This window comes from Lates calcarifer, linkage group LG5 (genome assembly GCF_001640805.2).
Source record: "Lates calcarifer isolate ASB-BC8 linkage group LG5, TLL_Latcal_v3, whole genome shotgun sequence".
Taxonomy (NCBI): Eukaryota; Metazoa; Chordata; class Actinopteri; family Centropomidae; genus Lates; species Lates calcarifer.
The window spans coordinates 523,816-540,102 of record NC_066837.1 but is presented as its reverse complement, the minus strand read 5'-3'; the positions used below and the strand labels follow the sequence as shown (position 1 = coordinate 540,102).

Genomic DNA, 16,287 nt, shown 5'->3' with positions numbered 1-16,287 from the left:
TGGTGGAGGGTTTTGAGGTGAGTGTGTGTGTGTGTGTGGGGGGGGGGTATCTCTGGGTGGCGGCAGGCGGCTGAACACATGTTGCAGCCTGCAGGCCGCCGTGGCCTCGCCATCACCCACATCTGCAGCCCTGTGGCTGTAAACAGCCGCTGATGGATGGATGGAGGTGTCCCGCCAACCTCTGACCCCTGATGGGTGGAGGGTGGAGGGGGGGGGCGAGGTCAGAGCGGGGGCTTCCTGCTAACTCATCTGTCCTGCTCGGCTCAGGAGGCCCACAGCTCCTCTGTAATTGTGGCGCTGGCTTTGAAGTCAGGACTCGCTCGTCTCTTCGAGTCGACGCAGGAGTTTCTTTTTTTTTCGGTGGTCGTCGTCGTCATGCTGAGACGAACACGGACGTGAAAAGTCTTTCCAGCTGTTTGGATGGAGTCACTTTGTAAAGCAGAGCAGCTCTTTAATGAGTTGTTGGGCGACTGTAAACAAACAGCAGCTCCTCCACCTGCTTCTGCTCCGCTTTGTTAAAAAGCCAGTGAGAGGAAGGTAAATTACACACTAATCACATTAACAGGACGACGCCTTTTACATGAAACACACAGAGAGTGTGTGTGTGTGTGTGTGTGTGTGTGCTGCCTCCTCTAAACCACAGCTCATAAAAACTGAACCACAAACCAACGTGCTGTTTACACTCTCACACACACACAGAGTAACAGAACACGCCTCTGATCTGATCCTGGATCAGTGATGGACGATATTAAAACCGATCAACATCACCGACATTTATCATCAACGTATGAAAAGATCGTAACTCCTCCGACTTCCTCCGCTGCCTCTAACGCCACAGGCTGATTTCTGTTTTCAGGATGCTCGCTCCCGAGTGCCCCGCCACAATAAAAGCCTCTCCTCTGCGCTGCTACAGCCTCAGGACGGAGGTGGACTGAGCCCCAACACAAACTCCACCCAAAAACAAAAAACTGAAAACTTTATCTGATGAAATTAACGAGTGACTAAAACTAAACTACACTGAGAACATGATGAATTATTCATGATGTGATTTGTAGTGTAAATAAATATAAATATATTTTCCCGTCATGTTTTCATGTTTCTGTATTTTAGGATCTGTATAAATACTGGAGTCTGTCCAGGTGATAACCTGTATCCCTCACAGGTGTTTCTGAGTCTAACTGACGTATAATGAGCTCGTTAATAAACTGGAATAATCCTGAGATTTAAATGTTGCAGGATTTAGTCTGAGCCCGTTGTGTTTCCTTCATTATTTTCTCTGCTGTCGTCCTTCACACAACCTTCACCTCCAACAGCTAACCCCCCCCCTCCCTCTTTCAGGTACCAGTGTTTCCTCCCCCTCACCTCCCATCTGCTCCCGGACTCGCTGTCCTCCAGGTTCAGCCCAGAGTCCTGGCAGCGGCCCCGACCCCCGTCGAGCAGGGACCGATTTAGCCTCTCCATGTTTGGGAGGCAGGCAGGAGGGTGGGGGGATAGGCGGGGGGGGCTAAGCCAAACCTATGAGTCAGTCTGGACTGAGCCGGTTCTCCTCTCATTTTTACTGACTGATTCATTTCAGCTTCGTGCTCATAAAAAAACATATTTCCCTTCAGACTCTCTGATTCTGTTTAATGCTGATAAACAGCCTGATGTTCATATAAAGCTCAGAGGGGACAGTCTTTACTCTCTGGGACCAGAACCAGAACCTGAGCTCTCACAGTTTCACCGGGATCCTAATGAACCAACATTTCAGCTCTGACTGGATCATTTCACTGGATCCTTGTTGTGTTTTCTGCTTTATAATAATCAACGTGTGTGTCGACACACACTGAAGCAGGAAGCTGTTTCCAGGAAGTCGAATTAAGAAACTTTTTTTTCCTTCCAAAACTCAGGAATTCATCACGACCGATGAAAATCCTGTTTGTGACGCCAGCAGGTGCTAACGTTAGCCGGCTAACCTAGCTAACGCAGGTCTGGGTTTCACAGGTGTTTCTTGCTCTGAGCCACATCTTCAGGTTTCTTCATGACCGTCTGTTTTCCTCTTAGCTGGGTGAAGTTAGCTCGCTAACACCAGCTTTATTCACCTTAGCTGAGCTTATATCAGGGGACCTGCGTTAGCTAGGTTAACTGGCTAATGTTAGCACCTGCTGGCGTCAAACTTGGTTCCTGGGTTCATGACAACTGACTGCATCATAATCAAATCCTATTAGAGGTCTTCACAGATCCACTGGAATCAGAGGACCAGATCTGAGAACCAAATCCTCCTCGGTCTAATTGACTGGAGTCTGGTTTTACTACTGTGGGTCTCAGGTCAATGAGACAAACCATCGTGTGTCGTCAGTCAGATACAGAACGTCTTATTGTTGGAGGTGAGATAAGATGAAATTTATCTTTAATTTATCTGTGGATTTACGTCCGTTGATGATCAGCTGCTGTTTTCACTGCAGCTGCTTGTTAACTGATTGAATTGTCTCGGATTGTCTGGGTCGGGTCGAGTTGTTCCTCTTGGATCAGGTCACATCTGGTTCAGGGAGCTTTACCACAGGTCCTCTTTGGATCTGTTAAAACCTCTAAGTCCTGATTTAAGAAGCGTTAGTTCAGGTCACAGCTCTGATTCGCCTCTGAACAGCCCACAGGTGAAATACCTGGACCACAGCAGAGGTCAGAGGTCAGAGGTCATCACCCTGAGCTCGTCCCCAGGTGGGGAGCAGGTGGGAAACAGGGCGGGCCCTGTGGGGGTCAGGAGGTCAACGGGACTTCAAAGTAGATGAGAGGAGGACGAGTGGACAGAAATACCAGAACAGAGGAGGAAGGTCAAAGTTCAGAGTGTCGCCGTCACCCTGAGGACGGTACCGACCAACCGACCCGGCTCTCAGCTGTAAACCTGAGTCTCTTACCGTCAGGTGCTGGAACAGCCAGGCTCTCAGGATGTTGGTGGCCACTTTAGGGAAGATTCCTCTCTTCTTGTTGTGCAGTTTGTCTCTGTCGGGGTCGTCGTCATCTCCGGTGCTGGGAGACGCCATGCCGTTATCCAGACAGTCACCTGACCGACCGACACACAGAGAGAAGTTTTCATTTAGTTATTTCATTAAGACAAACGTTTCCTAACAAACCAAACTGACTGTTTTTATTTAGAGCTGACACTTCCTGTTGGACATTAACTTAGATGTAGTAACAGCCGATAATGAAGGACAACACAATAAAACTAAGGCTGTTGATCAGTTAAATTATTTATAATCACATGAAGTTAATTAACCACACATTTTTTAATCTGTTGTAAAAGCACCTTAAAGGAAAATGTATCATGTTTTGAATCCTCTTATCAACATGGCAGCAGACAGCTCGTTTTCTGATGAAGCCTGTAGAGTTGTTGAGGCAACTCTGTTAGAAACTGAAGGACAGGAGCTCTCTGTGTATCAGCTGTTTGTTTCTCCTGCGTCACTTCCTGGTTTCCCAGAGTACGGGGCGAGCCGAAGGTCATAACCACAGAACGTGTGCACGTTAATCGCTCGTCAAAACACCAAGTGGCGTTAACTCGTTATTATCTCGTTAGCTTTGACAGCCCTAAATAAAACACAGCTGTGATGATAAAAACACGCTAATGTCTAAGAGTAAATACTGGACGTTAACAGACACTTAAACAGGTTCTTATAAACAACATTATAGTGCGTTACAAACCAGTTTTAAATGTCTATAAAGTCGTACTGTGTGAAAAGTGTTATCAGTTTGTTTTAAGGTCACAACAAACACAGAAACTGTGTTCAAACTTTATCTCCACTGTGGCAGCAGCTAACGCTAATGTTAGCACGTCTGAACAAACACATGCCTTTACTCATGAACTCTTCCAGCTGATGAGTGGATTCAAACTTCAGTTATGAACCCCCATCCTCCACCCCCCCTCCGGTTTTGGCTGGTGGCACATAATGCTGCGTTTCAGCTGAAAACCACTAAAAGCAGCCGGCCCTATGTTTTTACTGCGCTCTCTCTGCCTGTTTAATGAGCCTCATTTTCTCCTCAGTGTTTTTAACAGCGCTGGGCCAAGGTTAGGGCCTCGGCCCCCGGCACCAGCTCCAGGTCCCCCCGACCCACCCAGAGTCGGCGGCGGTGGACCGGGGCCTCGCTCCACCTCCAGGACTCTGCCGAGCGGCGGAGCCCGAAAAGGTGGAAATAATCATAAAAATGATGCGTAACTCCATAAACAAGCTCTCAGCCTCATTAGGCTGAACCACGAGCTCCCCGAGGCTGATTTACACCCCCACCTCCCCCACCACACTCCCCCCTCTCTCCTCAGCTCTCTGAGGGGAAAGAGGTCCAAATCAACCCGCTAATGGTTTGTGACAACTGGGCTTCACAACAACCTGTGGACTGAAGGAGGCGGAGGAGGAGGAGGTCCAACTACAGTAGCTTCTGAAGGCATCATTACAACTACAGAAACTATGGAGAGGGACAAAGATGAGAAACAAGGTTCTTTACAGTTTAATATCTCAGCCAACAGAGAGCTGCAGGACAGTCCTAAAACCAGGGGGTAAGGTAGCATGTTAGCATGTTAGCACTTCCTGTTCCCTCGTCCCAAAGTCGTCATGTGACCGTGGTGTAGTTGGTTTATAGCCTAACATTAGCTTCTTACTTCTGGAGATTGGATTTAGGCTTCAAACATCAGAACAGTGGTGTTCATCTGTGAAGATTATCTGATCAACTAAACCTGAAGGATCAGTTTATTTTGTAAATCAAGAAACCAAAATATTCCAGGAACAGTCTCTGCTGTTCAGGAAACAACATCTGAATCCAACTAAACTTTGGTTTCCACATTTACAGCAGCTGCAGCTGAAACTCCTTTTTTTATTTGTTGAATAATACAAATGTCAGGTGTTCGTCCATCGGTCCATGTTTAACGAATCTCTGCTCTTTATGTGAGTTTAAGAAAAAAGAAAACTGCCTCCTTCTTTGCTGAGCTCTTTAAGAACTGTTTGTACAAAACTTTATTATCCGTGGTGAGTTGGAAGAACGCTCACTGGAGAGAGAGAGGACAGACCCTTTACTTTCACCACATTTCCACTACGGACCATTTGACCTCTGCGGGCGATGGTGGGACGAGTCTGATGAACGACAGCCAATCCAACGCTTTAATGAAGGTGACCTCACTGCTGAGGTCAGCACTGGAGTAAAAACACCGAGACGGACGGAGGACGGAGGCGAAACTGAACACAACATCTCCTGCTGTGAGATTTTAAAAACATATGAGGCTGAAACAGCAGCACTCACTGCTCCACTCTCACTCTTCATGGTTTTCTTTGTAAGAGTGACATAAGAAGATTGTTATCAGTGAATGTGGTTAGCTTAGCTCAGCAGAAAGACTGGAGGCAACAGGAAACAGCTGGTCTGGTCCTGGAGGAGTCACACGCTGCTATGAATTGCTGTTGAACGACAGTCGGTGCCTGAAAACGACCTGCTTCTTAAGGCTGACGACGAAAATACTGTTTCTGGGATATAAGCTCTGGGTTTTACAGCATGGTTCTTGCTATGAAACACATCTTCATGTTTCAGTTGTCAGATCTTTTCTGTGCTGCACAGCCAAGGTGAATAAAGCTGGTGTTAGCGAGCTTTGTTCCCCCAGCTAAGGTGAAAATAAGCGACCTTAGCTAGCTATTTTTGGGCTATTTTCGTATACATATTTGTGAAGAAATAGTTCCACCCAACCTTTGGGGCTTAGGACACAGGAATGCTAGCTGTTTCCCTTTGTTTCCAGTCTTTATGCTAAGCTAGGCTAACCCCGCCCTGACTCCAGCTCTGCACTGAACACACAGACATGTTGAAATGAGAGGATTAATGTCAGTCTCTGAAAGAAAGAAAGAAAACAAGTGTGATTATCTCTCTCAGCCCATTCACAGTGACAGTATTATGGTCTTCTATGCTGAGGACACGTTTCTCTATTTATGTTCTCCAGGATGACAAATTAACACAGAGAACAGGCCAATCTATGCTGTGGAGTTTGGCTCTGTCTGTCCACAGTTAGCAGTTGTCATGTGAAGTCCTGCTGTACTGAGGTTTTCAGTAAACTCAGAGAAATCTCTTATTAACCACATTTGGCTCCGTGGTGGAGGTCGACTGTGGAGCTGGCTGCGTGGACGTGATGTTTAAATCTCCAACAGCCAACAGAGCTGAAGCAGCAGCTTGTGGTCTGGCTGCAGAGAAGAGTCTGATGAAGCACATTTGTTTCCAGATGGAGGTGTGACACAGTTTGTTGTCAGCCTCACAGTCTGAACCCAAAGACACAAGTCAGAGTTCAACACAGGAAACTTAAACAACGTAAGCTGCAGCGATTAGCTGATTACTTGATTGATCTATTGGAGCACATTTTAAAGCAAAAATGGCAGAAATTTACTGGTTCCAGTTTCTCAAACTCTCATGAGGGTGAATTGAGTTTCTCAGTTCGTCCAAACAAACATCTGACAACATCATTTTGGGTTCTGGTAAAATGTGAGGGGCTTTTTTCTGTGTTCCTAACACCTCTAACACCCTGACATGACCAGCTAACACTGACTGTCAACGTCTTTATTTTCTCTCCTGCTCTTGTCTTATGGAACAGATTCAGTTCTTAGTTCACTGCAGATTAATTACCTACAATACTACAACTGAGCTCCAGTAGTTGACGTCACACAATCCCAGCATGCAACAGTCAAAATCAAAACACTGTCACATTGGCAGGAAAGCACGCTGTTCAAATTACTGCCAGACAAACCACTGTTAGCAGCTAGCTTGTCTCTTCTGTATTTATAAAAAATGAACATGGTGGAAGCTGTTTTTAATTTTATCAGATTCCCAAAGATCCTGAAAGACGACAGGAATGGATTACTGCTGAAAACGGAGCGATGGGAACTCACAGGCAACGGATTCTGCTTCTGTAGTGATCACTTCATACCAGGTACAGAATCCAACACTTCCTAACTAATATCTTATTTCACTGCCTTTATTAAGATTTGTAACAGTTCTATTTTCATGTAAGGCATTTTAGACCTGTGCATCGTCGTGTGGATTTTGTGGAGCTGTATGGTAAATTGTAGATGTCTGGATACTGCAGGTCACCGGCAGCATTGACAGGTTCAGTAATTTATTATATATTGTTCAGTTTCTGCAGATTTAAAGTCTGAAGTGGACGGCTTGAAATCAGCACCTGGCCCCATTTATTTTGGCTCAGGCTTTTCCTGCCAACATGGTGGCCTAAACAAACCGAGTCACATGACACCTGGAGCTCTATAATGCCTGAGTGCACCTATAAACAGGGCGCGGTGGTTCTGAAGGAAGCTTCTACAAACAGGTCAGTTAATAATTCTAATGTTCATTTGTTGGACTCGTGCAATTTGACCATAAACAAGACTCAGACTCTGCAGCCACAGTTAAAGACAGAGCGGTGCTGGGAGCAGCTCATCAGCAGTAAACACAACGTTCAGCTGAGGATCATGGGAAAATCATTAGTTCTGCAGAAACAAAGAGAAGTTGACCTGATAATGGCGTTTCAAGAAAAGTGAGAGGATCATCAAAGTTCTTACAGTTCTTCCTGAGGAGAACATGAACCATGTTAGTCCATCTAATGGTTGTTGAGACGTTTCGTTCTGGACCAAAGTGCTAAAGCTGCTAACGCGGCCAAAAACAAAGCCTGGGTTAGGGTTTAGTAACTGCAGCTCTCTTTCTATCAGAACCTGAACACGGCTGATGAAAGCTCATAAAATAAATGTTGATTTTGTTTGAAATGGCGCTCAGATGTTTTTGTGCAGTGCAGTAGTGGATTCTCATTAATCAGCAGAAAACCACAGGAACACGTTGGGTTTCCAGAAAGACAGATTAAAAAAAAACCCAGTGAGAAAAAAACGTTCTCTGGCTGAGAAACAAAAAAGAAAAACAAAAGCAGAGAGAGACTGTTGTTGGCGATCTGTTATTATTTTGAAGGTCAGACGCTCAGGTGAACACAGCAGCCCCCCACCCGCCCCCACAGTGGTGTTAAACTGTAAATGTGGGGGGAGATAGAGAAACCACAGGCCCTGTTTCAGTTGGCCCGCTAACAGAACCGGCTGGACTGAGACCAGCAGCATGAAGCCAGAGCTGCTGGACCTGAGAGCAGATCTGCATTCACTGTGTTTATGATCTCATACTGTCTGTCCAGATCATTCTGCTGTCAGAGAACAGTAACTTCATGTTCGTGGTTTTCTCCAAACTCCCAGAAATATCCAGTTTCCTTCCAGACACATTTTAAAGTCGATCAAATATTCGGCCATGATTAATATTTTGTTTAACATTGTTTTGAAAAGAAAACTTAAAAACAAAAAACTGAAAGGGAGCTTACTTCCTCACTGAGAACTTGTGTCCATGCAGCCAATCAAATGGCTCCATTTGAACCAGACAGCTGCTGCTACACAACACGAGTCATGAACCGATCGTCATCAAAAACAACAACAAGCCTTTCAAAACCCCAGATTATCCTGATTCTGGAGGAACTTCCAGAGTCCAAAAGGAAAGTCAAAGGAAGTGAAGCCATGTTTACTGACACAACGACATATCGTTCTGAGAGAAGCCTGAAACATTTAGCTTCATCTCCAGCTCCAGTTTTATTGCAGAAATTCAAAGTATGAAAGTTGAATCCAACGGATGGAAACTTTCTCTGTGAGAGTGAACGTCCATATTTTAGAGATGTGTGTTTCAGAGTGTGTGTCTGCAGCTCTGTTTGTGTTACATGTTTAAAATATGAGCCTTTATGAATTCTGCATGTTTCAGCGTGTGTGTGTGTGTGTGTGTGTGTGGGGGGGGGGGGGGTATAAAGCTCTCTTTCTTCCCGCTCTGTCAGCCTTCATCACTCTCTCCCTCTCTCTCTCTTTCCACCGTCTCCCTTTCTTTTCAAACTCACATCAGGTCTGAAAACCTCTGCCACCGCTCATGAACCCTCACACACACTGACACACACACACAAACACAGACCTACACACACAGGTATTAGATGGGCGTCAGAAAACTCATCAGTACCTTGTTCGCTGCTGTTGTCGCCGCTGTGTGACGTGTGTCCGCCGCTCGACGGTCCCGGCGTCCCGGCCGACCGGATCGACGCCACGTCGTCAGGATCTCTGCTCCATGAAATCTGCAGAGGAACGACCAGATTCATCCATCAGAAAATCAGCAGAGTAAAATCTGAGAGACATCAGGTTTCCCTCCACAAACACAGGTGGTGGTGATTCTCCAGCTGCTGCCAATAAACCACAGAAGAAGAAGAGGAAATGGTGTTTCTGTTAGTGTCATGTCCAGTTTAATGTCCATGACCTCTGTGGGGTTTTACTTCTACTGGAACATGAACTATAATCATCAGTAAATCACTCACAGGAGGAGGTGACGGACCAGGACCAGGAGGATTATCAGAGTGTGACCCGCCCTGAAAGAGGCACTTGAAAAAAGAAACTGGAGCTTTCGGGCTGCTGGTCATCCGACACCAAGCTGCTCCAGTTCACACTTTGTTGGTGTTTAAAGGGTTAAAGGGCCGACAAGTGGCCGTGGAGAGCTTCGCCGTGAGGCTGATTTAAAACCTGCTCGGCTGCCTGGGAAAAAAACAGCCTGACTTCTCACCTCTGTCAGAGAGAAGACTTCACAACTCCAGAAGAAGAAAAGAGAAAGAGAGCGACCTGTGTTCAGACAGATGTGACTCCTGCAGCTGGATCATTAAATCTAACTGATTTCAGTAAATAAAACCTGCAGAGCATCTTTGACACAGTTTGACAAAATAATCTTAAAGGAGAACTGAACCTGAGCCTTTTTCTCATGTCTTTGGGTGTAAATGATTGATAGGGACAGAAATCACTGGAACTGAAAATCACTACCAAACTCCATTCACAAAAACAGCAATTTTACGTCAGAAAACACAGGAGCTGTACCACAAACACACTAACAGATGGAGGCAGTGGTATTCCAGCAGCTCCTGTGTTCTGCTCAGTAAAATCACTGATTCTCAGATATTTCTCCAAAGACTCGAACCCTCTGGAGTCCATCTATTCATCTGTGAGTATGTTTTATCTACAGTAACGTAACTTTATTGATACATAATGCAGAGACAAGCTGAGAAAACCTGATATATCTGAACTCTGAGAGACCTTTCTCTCTCTGAAAAACTTTCAAGGAAAAAGCCTCAAAAAACAGTAAAACCTCTTCATGTGTTTTATTTTTTATATTTCACCGTGTGGAGCTAAAACAGTGACATTAAAGGTTTGGCATTGAAAATAAAGTTTGGCATTGAAAACAAAACCCAAACTGAAAAAGGAAACATTGGCACTGAAATATTTGTACTAGAAAAAGTTGTATTGCACGCTGCATGCCACGCCCCTCTCTACAAGCCCCGCCCATATCTACATCCCCACTCAAGCCCCACCCACCTCCTCAAACCGAAAACAGTAAAACGTTAAATAAAGTGAGATAATCTTGTAAGAGTTCATTTTTGCTTGTTTCAGTGCCAACACAAATTTTTCCATTAAACATTTCAATGCCAGCGTTTCCTTTTTCAGTTTGGGTTTTGTTTTCAACGTCAAATTTTATTTTCACTGTCAACATTTTGATGTCACAGTTTTAAGTCATTTTGTATTTGTGTGTAGACAGTTTTACATTTTCACACATACTTCAGAAGATTAAAACTCAATAAAAATTTAAGATACAAATCAGCTGAAAGTGACGAAAGAGACTCTTTTATTAAAAAACTGTGATTTAAACTGATCTGGATTCAGTCGTCTAACATTATTATTGTTGTATAATGTTGATCTGTGGACACAAACTCAGTCTTATCAGGTGTGAAATAAAGTATTAAAATACTTTATTTAACACACACATGATCTGACAGAAGCAGTAATAAGGTCAGAGAACAGTAGATTTACCTGATACCTGACTCTGAGTCAGCATGTTTCAGTGTGGATCAGTTTCCAGGAAGTGAAGGTGAGCTCACCTGATCCAGGTGGTTCCCTGACGACCTGATGAAGTCCTCGCTGTCCGACTTGTTTCCGTCTCTGTCGTCTATAACCAGATCGATCGGCATCTTCCCTTTCAGACAGCTGATGTATCGATGGCAGAAATTATCACAGAGCTCGTGAACCTGAGAGCAAGATACACAAACACTTTATAGGATCAAAAGCAGAAAATAAATGTTCATCATCCACAAAGATTAGAACTAAAATATACATTCACACATAGATATTTAACAGGACGTGTATGACAGAGGGTTAAACCTGGATTAGCAGACGTCTTTAATCTCATTACTTCAGATTAAACAGCAGATGTTGGTTCACTTAAATTGAGATAAATTAAAAGGTCAAAGGTCACTGAGACAGCTCTGTGTTTCCTGACCTTTTCCAGCTCCAGGAGGTGGAAACGCAGGACTTGAATCGCCTGAATCATCTGAAAGAAACCAACACAGACATGACGATGAAGGAGTGAAACAAACCGAGCTCTGAGGTTCTCAGTGGTTTGTCACGCCTCCTGCTGCTCCCACCATCCTGCTCCTCATATTATTATTACTGTCATTATTATTTTTATAGCTGTCATTACTGTTGTTATTACTCTCCACTGCCTCCTGCTGCTCATGGTGGATCTGTGTAATCTGTATAAAGAGTTTATATAAATATAAACTGACTTTACTGACATGTTACGGAGTTACAGCACTTTAACTGTGACTTCTATCAAATGACTCACACCGTCAGAGTGTGAATATTTAACAGGTCAAATTAATGTTAAACCTGGCTAATTAAAACTCATCATCATGAAGATTTGAAAATATTTTTATATGTATAATTATATTTTCTTGCTTTGAAAACTGAGTGTAAATATGTTCAGACACCTCTCGCCCTCCATCAGCAGCTCGTGTGTTTACATGTTTCTTGCCCAGATGCACCCTGGGAGTCGTAGTTACTCTGAACTGTCTCAGAGTCTCTGATCAGCATCAGGAGAGTTCATCTGAAAACAGAATCCACTCACCAGGTTATCCAGCTCTGGGTTTGATGAGAATAAAGGCTTCTCTGATCGGATCTACACAGAGAGAGAGTTTAGAACATTAAAGCTGAAGTTTCCTGAGCACAGCGATGTGTTTAACCCGGCTCGGTCCCAGACCTGGATCCACTCGTCTCTAACCTGTTTGGAGAAGACGGCGATGTCCTCGTTGAAGGAGTCCGAGGAGCAGACGTCTCCTCCGGCCACGCCGCTCTCCCTCGGCGTGCAGGTCGCCAACTCACACTTCTCAAAGATCAGAGCGAGCAGAGGGAACAGAGGATGTCTGCAGGAGGAGGAGAGGAGGAGAGAGGAGAGAGGAGGAGAGAGGAGGAGAGAGGAGAGAGGAGGAGAGAGGAGGAGAGAGGAGAGAGGAGGAGAGAGGAGGAGAGAGGAGGAGAGAGGAGGAGAGTAACTGTTGAAGTTTCAAAGACTCTGTAAAATCCAAACATGAAGAACCTGCAGAAACAAACTGTCTGATTCTCTGCAGCCTGAACTCTGAGCCACAGAATGAAACTAAAGCTCTGAGCTGTTTCAGCTTCAGCCTGATTCCACAACAACTTTCAGCTCTTCAGTTTAATAATCTGAGTTTTCATCCAGAGAAAAGATTTAACTTCCTGAACTGACAATAAACACCAGCTGATTTAACAACGTTTTTACAGTGCAGCTCAACTCAGAGGCAACAACAACAACAAAACAACGACAACAACGACAACAAAACAACAACAACGACAACAGCGACAACAAAACAACAACGACAACAACGACAACGACAACAACGACAACAAAACAACAACAACGACAACAAAACAACAACAAAACAACGACAACAACGACAACGACAACAATGACAACAAAACAACAACAACGACGACAACAAAACGACAACGACAACAACAACAACGACAGCAGCAGCAGCTGTTGGTCAGTGAGGCAGGTGTGAAGCTCTGTCTCTTTTCTCTCATTTATTCTCTGTGACATTTAAACAGAGGAAAAATACTCAGTTACATTTGTAGTCACAGTAACTAAGTACATTTACTCGAGTACTGTTCTTTACTCCAGGTATATTTCTACTTTATACAACTTCATACTTGTACTCCTCACTGATGGTGCTCAGTTACAGTTACAGTTACTCTGAACAGTTACTCCTCCTCCTGTCTACACCTCCCTGTCAACAGCTGCCTTCACTTCGTCACTGAGGCTCGGTTCGGCTCGGCTCGGCTCGGCTCTCAGTCTGACCTCAGAGAACAGAACAGATAAAGACCTGAGGTCAGTGAACTCATCGTACCCGTAAATGGCGTCCTTGTCCCTCTTGGCGTCTCCAGCGGTGGCGGCCATGTTGTCGCTGCTGTGGGAGGACTGGGAGAACTGGTGCGGAGGGTAGGGAGCGGCGGCGGCCAGGTGAACGGCCTGCAGGGAGCGGGCGGCGGCAGCGTGGTGGTGGTGGTGGTGGTGGTCTCCATAAACCCCCCCCACCCCGTCCAGGCCGTAGTGGGCCAGATCCTCATACTGAAACACAGACAGGACACCGTGACCTTTGACCTCCTGAGACCGTTTCACTCGACAAGGTGAAGAAAAGAAGAGCTGCAGGTGTTTCTGTTTTTCTGTCCACCCCCTCACTCCGAGCATCTGATCAGTGATCAGAAGGAAAAGGATCAATAACGTGTGTGGACAAAATAATATGAACACGGAGGTTCAGCTTCAGAAAGCTGCTGGTTCTGATTAAACTCACTTTGATTTTCTCATCGATGAACAGAAAATAAAATGAGTAGAAAATAAATAATAATAAATAAATAAATCACTTTTTTCACTTCAGTCAAACTAAACTTCTGTTTTTGTTTTTTCGTTTTTCTTCAGGTTCGTTTCTGTTGTTTTAAACCAGGAGTCGACTTTTATTTGAAAATCAAAAACATCAGTTTAGTTTTTTTTGATAAATTAATCTTTTGTGTAAAATGACGAATTTAAAGAAAGTTCAAACGTGCGTGAATATGAATTTAAAGAACTGAATTATGAGCAGAAATCAATTATATTTGGATGTAAATGACAGGAATTTATTATTTGCTTCTTTGTGTTTTTAGAGAAATGAAAATAAATGAGTTCAGTATTTTTCTGCTCAGTTTAAAGTTTTGTCTGTTTCATTTAATCTGTTGTTTACAGATTAGAAACGTTTTTATTCACTTTTTATTTTTCTGTTTTAAATAAAAAGTGTTTTTACTGAAGCTTCAGTTCACACACCGACACACACCGACACACTCTCTCTCCCGGTAACGAACCTGCGCTGAGGACTTGAGTTTTCCAGCCTCGTTAGAAACAGTTGAACCGTCTCTGAAAAAAATTCAGCTACAAACAGAAAAGTTTTATTTTAGGCTAAAATTTTGAAAAACTAAAATCTTTGATAAAACAGTTTTTTTTCTGTTTATTTCACATTTTTAAAATAAAAACTTTTTTTATTAAATCAAATTTAAAGGCCTGAAAATTAAAACGGAAAATAAAAACGGAAACTTTCATCATCACAAATTCAACGATTTAATTCCAGAAATATATTTATACATATCCAGAAATATGTGTTCAAATATATTTGAGCGTTTTTAAAAACGACATTTATTTTGTTTTTTTCTGACTCGAAGTGAAAATGATTTTAAGAAGCCGGTGAAGTTTGTTTCTGCTGCAGATTCAGGTTTTATCTTTTAGATTTGATCATTTTATCATTTTATCTGTTCGTGAGAAAAACTGAGAAATATTTTGAGCTCAAAAAAATAAAAGAGGTGAAGTTTTGAAGCTTCACTCACGAGGTTTTATTTTGAGGCGCGGGACAAAGTTTCAGGTCAGAAACGGATCAAATTAAACCTGAATCAGAAAAAAACTTCAGCTCATGAAAAGAAAGAAATGAAGAGGATTTCCTCGGGTTCTGATCCTGGTCCCTCTCAGTCTGACGAAGCGGTTCTGTTGTTTTCCACAGATCCAGAGTCCGTTTATCAGACTCAACATTAAACTCGGACCTGGACTGGGACCTGGACTCGGACCGTCCTCTCTGAGCTTTAATAAAAGTTGACTGTACGCACCCGTTGCGCCATCGGCCCCGTCTCTCCGCCCGGACTCCAGCTGACTCCTGCGGGGCAAAACACACATCCACCTCCCCGGTACCGGAGCGATAAGCACTTAATCCCGTGTTCACACCGAGTCCAGCCCGCGGAGGAGACAGAGAGCAGCGGGTCCCTGCGGGCTCCGCTCCGCGCTCACCGGGAACACACCGACGGTGACAGCCCGCCGACAGCAGCAGCAGCCCGGGCACACTCCGTCCTGCTCCCGGCCTCCCGCTCCGGGCAACAACCAGGCAACCGAGTCCGATCAGGTTACATCCAAACCGGGGGGGTTGAGTGAGGCGGACCCGCCCGCTGCGCTCTGAGCCGGGGCCGTGCGGCGCTGAGTTCTGCGCGGAGATGCGTTCAAATCCCCATCACAGCTCCGGAGGAGCGGCTTCCTCCTCCCTGCGTGCAGGCCGTCCGGGTGTGAGGGGAGGGAGGGAGGGAGGAGGGGGAGGAGGGAATAGTTTCTTCTCCCACTTAAAGGAGCAGAGACTCGCTGCGCGTCCCCGCGGCTTCCACAAGACGTGAGAGGGCGCGTCCCCGCGAGGAGACAAAGATCAGGAGATGATTCTGTCTCCGTCCTGATGAGTCTCACTTTGTCCTCAGACTCTGTTTAATCCAGAGAGAGGAGTTTGATGAGTCCTGAACAGCAGCGACCTCTGGTGTCTGAGTCTGGATCAGGTCTGAACCCTCAGTCAGATCTCAGTCAGATACCGGAACAGGTGTCACTGAAAAACAGAAATCACTGCTGTTAAACTACACGGACCTTCTCTTCACTACGTTACCCATAATGCAAATCAGCAGCATCTCATGTCACTGATGGTCTGTCAGCGCCCCCTACAGACCGCAGAGATCATTACAACCGACGGACCACAGACCGGATCAGAGACCAGATCAGGCAGAGACCTGAAGGAGCTGCTTCTGAAGTTTCTGTCCTCTGACCTCTGCGGGCTTCCGTAGCTGCTGAAGGTGGACTGTGACAGACCTGGACCAGGTGTTCAGCTCCTCATCTCATAGACACCAAGTGACGACTCAACGGTCTGCAGACAGCTTTCAGCCCGGGGTCTTCATCAGGAAGTCAATTATCCAATCAGAAGCAGACACTCTGATGACCCCGCCCACAGGAAGCTGCTTCTCCATCACAGAAACTTCAAAATAAAAGAAAAAACAATCACCACAAACAGAATATTAAAAACTGAACACAGAA

General features: G+C 44.8%; 2 protein-coding genes across 2 annotated transcripts in view; one reads left to right on the top strand and one right to left on the bottom strand.

The window, feature by feature from the left end:
• Positions 1–15,480, bottom strand: part of meis1a (Meis homeobox 1 a) — a 30,235-nt gene extending 14,755 nt beyond the window's left edge. The window contains exons 1-8 of the mRNA XM_051070954.1: positions 15,057–15,480; positions 13,283–13,503; positions 12,139–12,280; positions 11,986–12,036; positions 11,359–11,409; positions 10,961–11,107; positions 9,010–9,121; positions 2,895–3,040 (exon numbers count right to left, since the gene is read on the bottom strand). Of these exons, the coding sequence (XP_050926911.1) occupies positions 2,895–3,040; positions 9,010–9,121; positions 10,961–11,107; positions 11,359–11,409; positions 11,986–12,036; positions 12,139–12,280; positions 13,283–13,503; positions 15,057–15,068 (882 nt within the window). The 5' untranslated portion in view covers positions 15,069–15,480. The remainder of the gene's footprint in view (positions 1–2,894; positions 3,041–9,009; positions 9,122–10,960; positions 11,108–11,358; positions 11,410–11,985; positions 12,037–12,138; positions 12,281–13,282; positions 13,504–15,056) is intronic.
• LOC108882294 (E3 ubiquitin-protein ligase TRIM21) overlaps positions 1–16,287 on the top strand; it is a 162,954-nt gene that overhangs the window by 112,627 nt on the left and 34,040 nt on the right. The window lies entirely within an intron of this gene.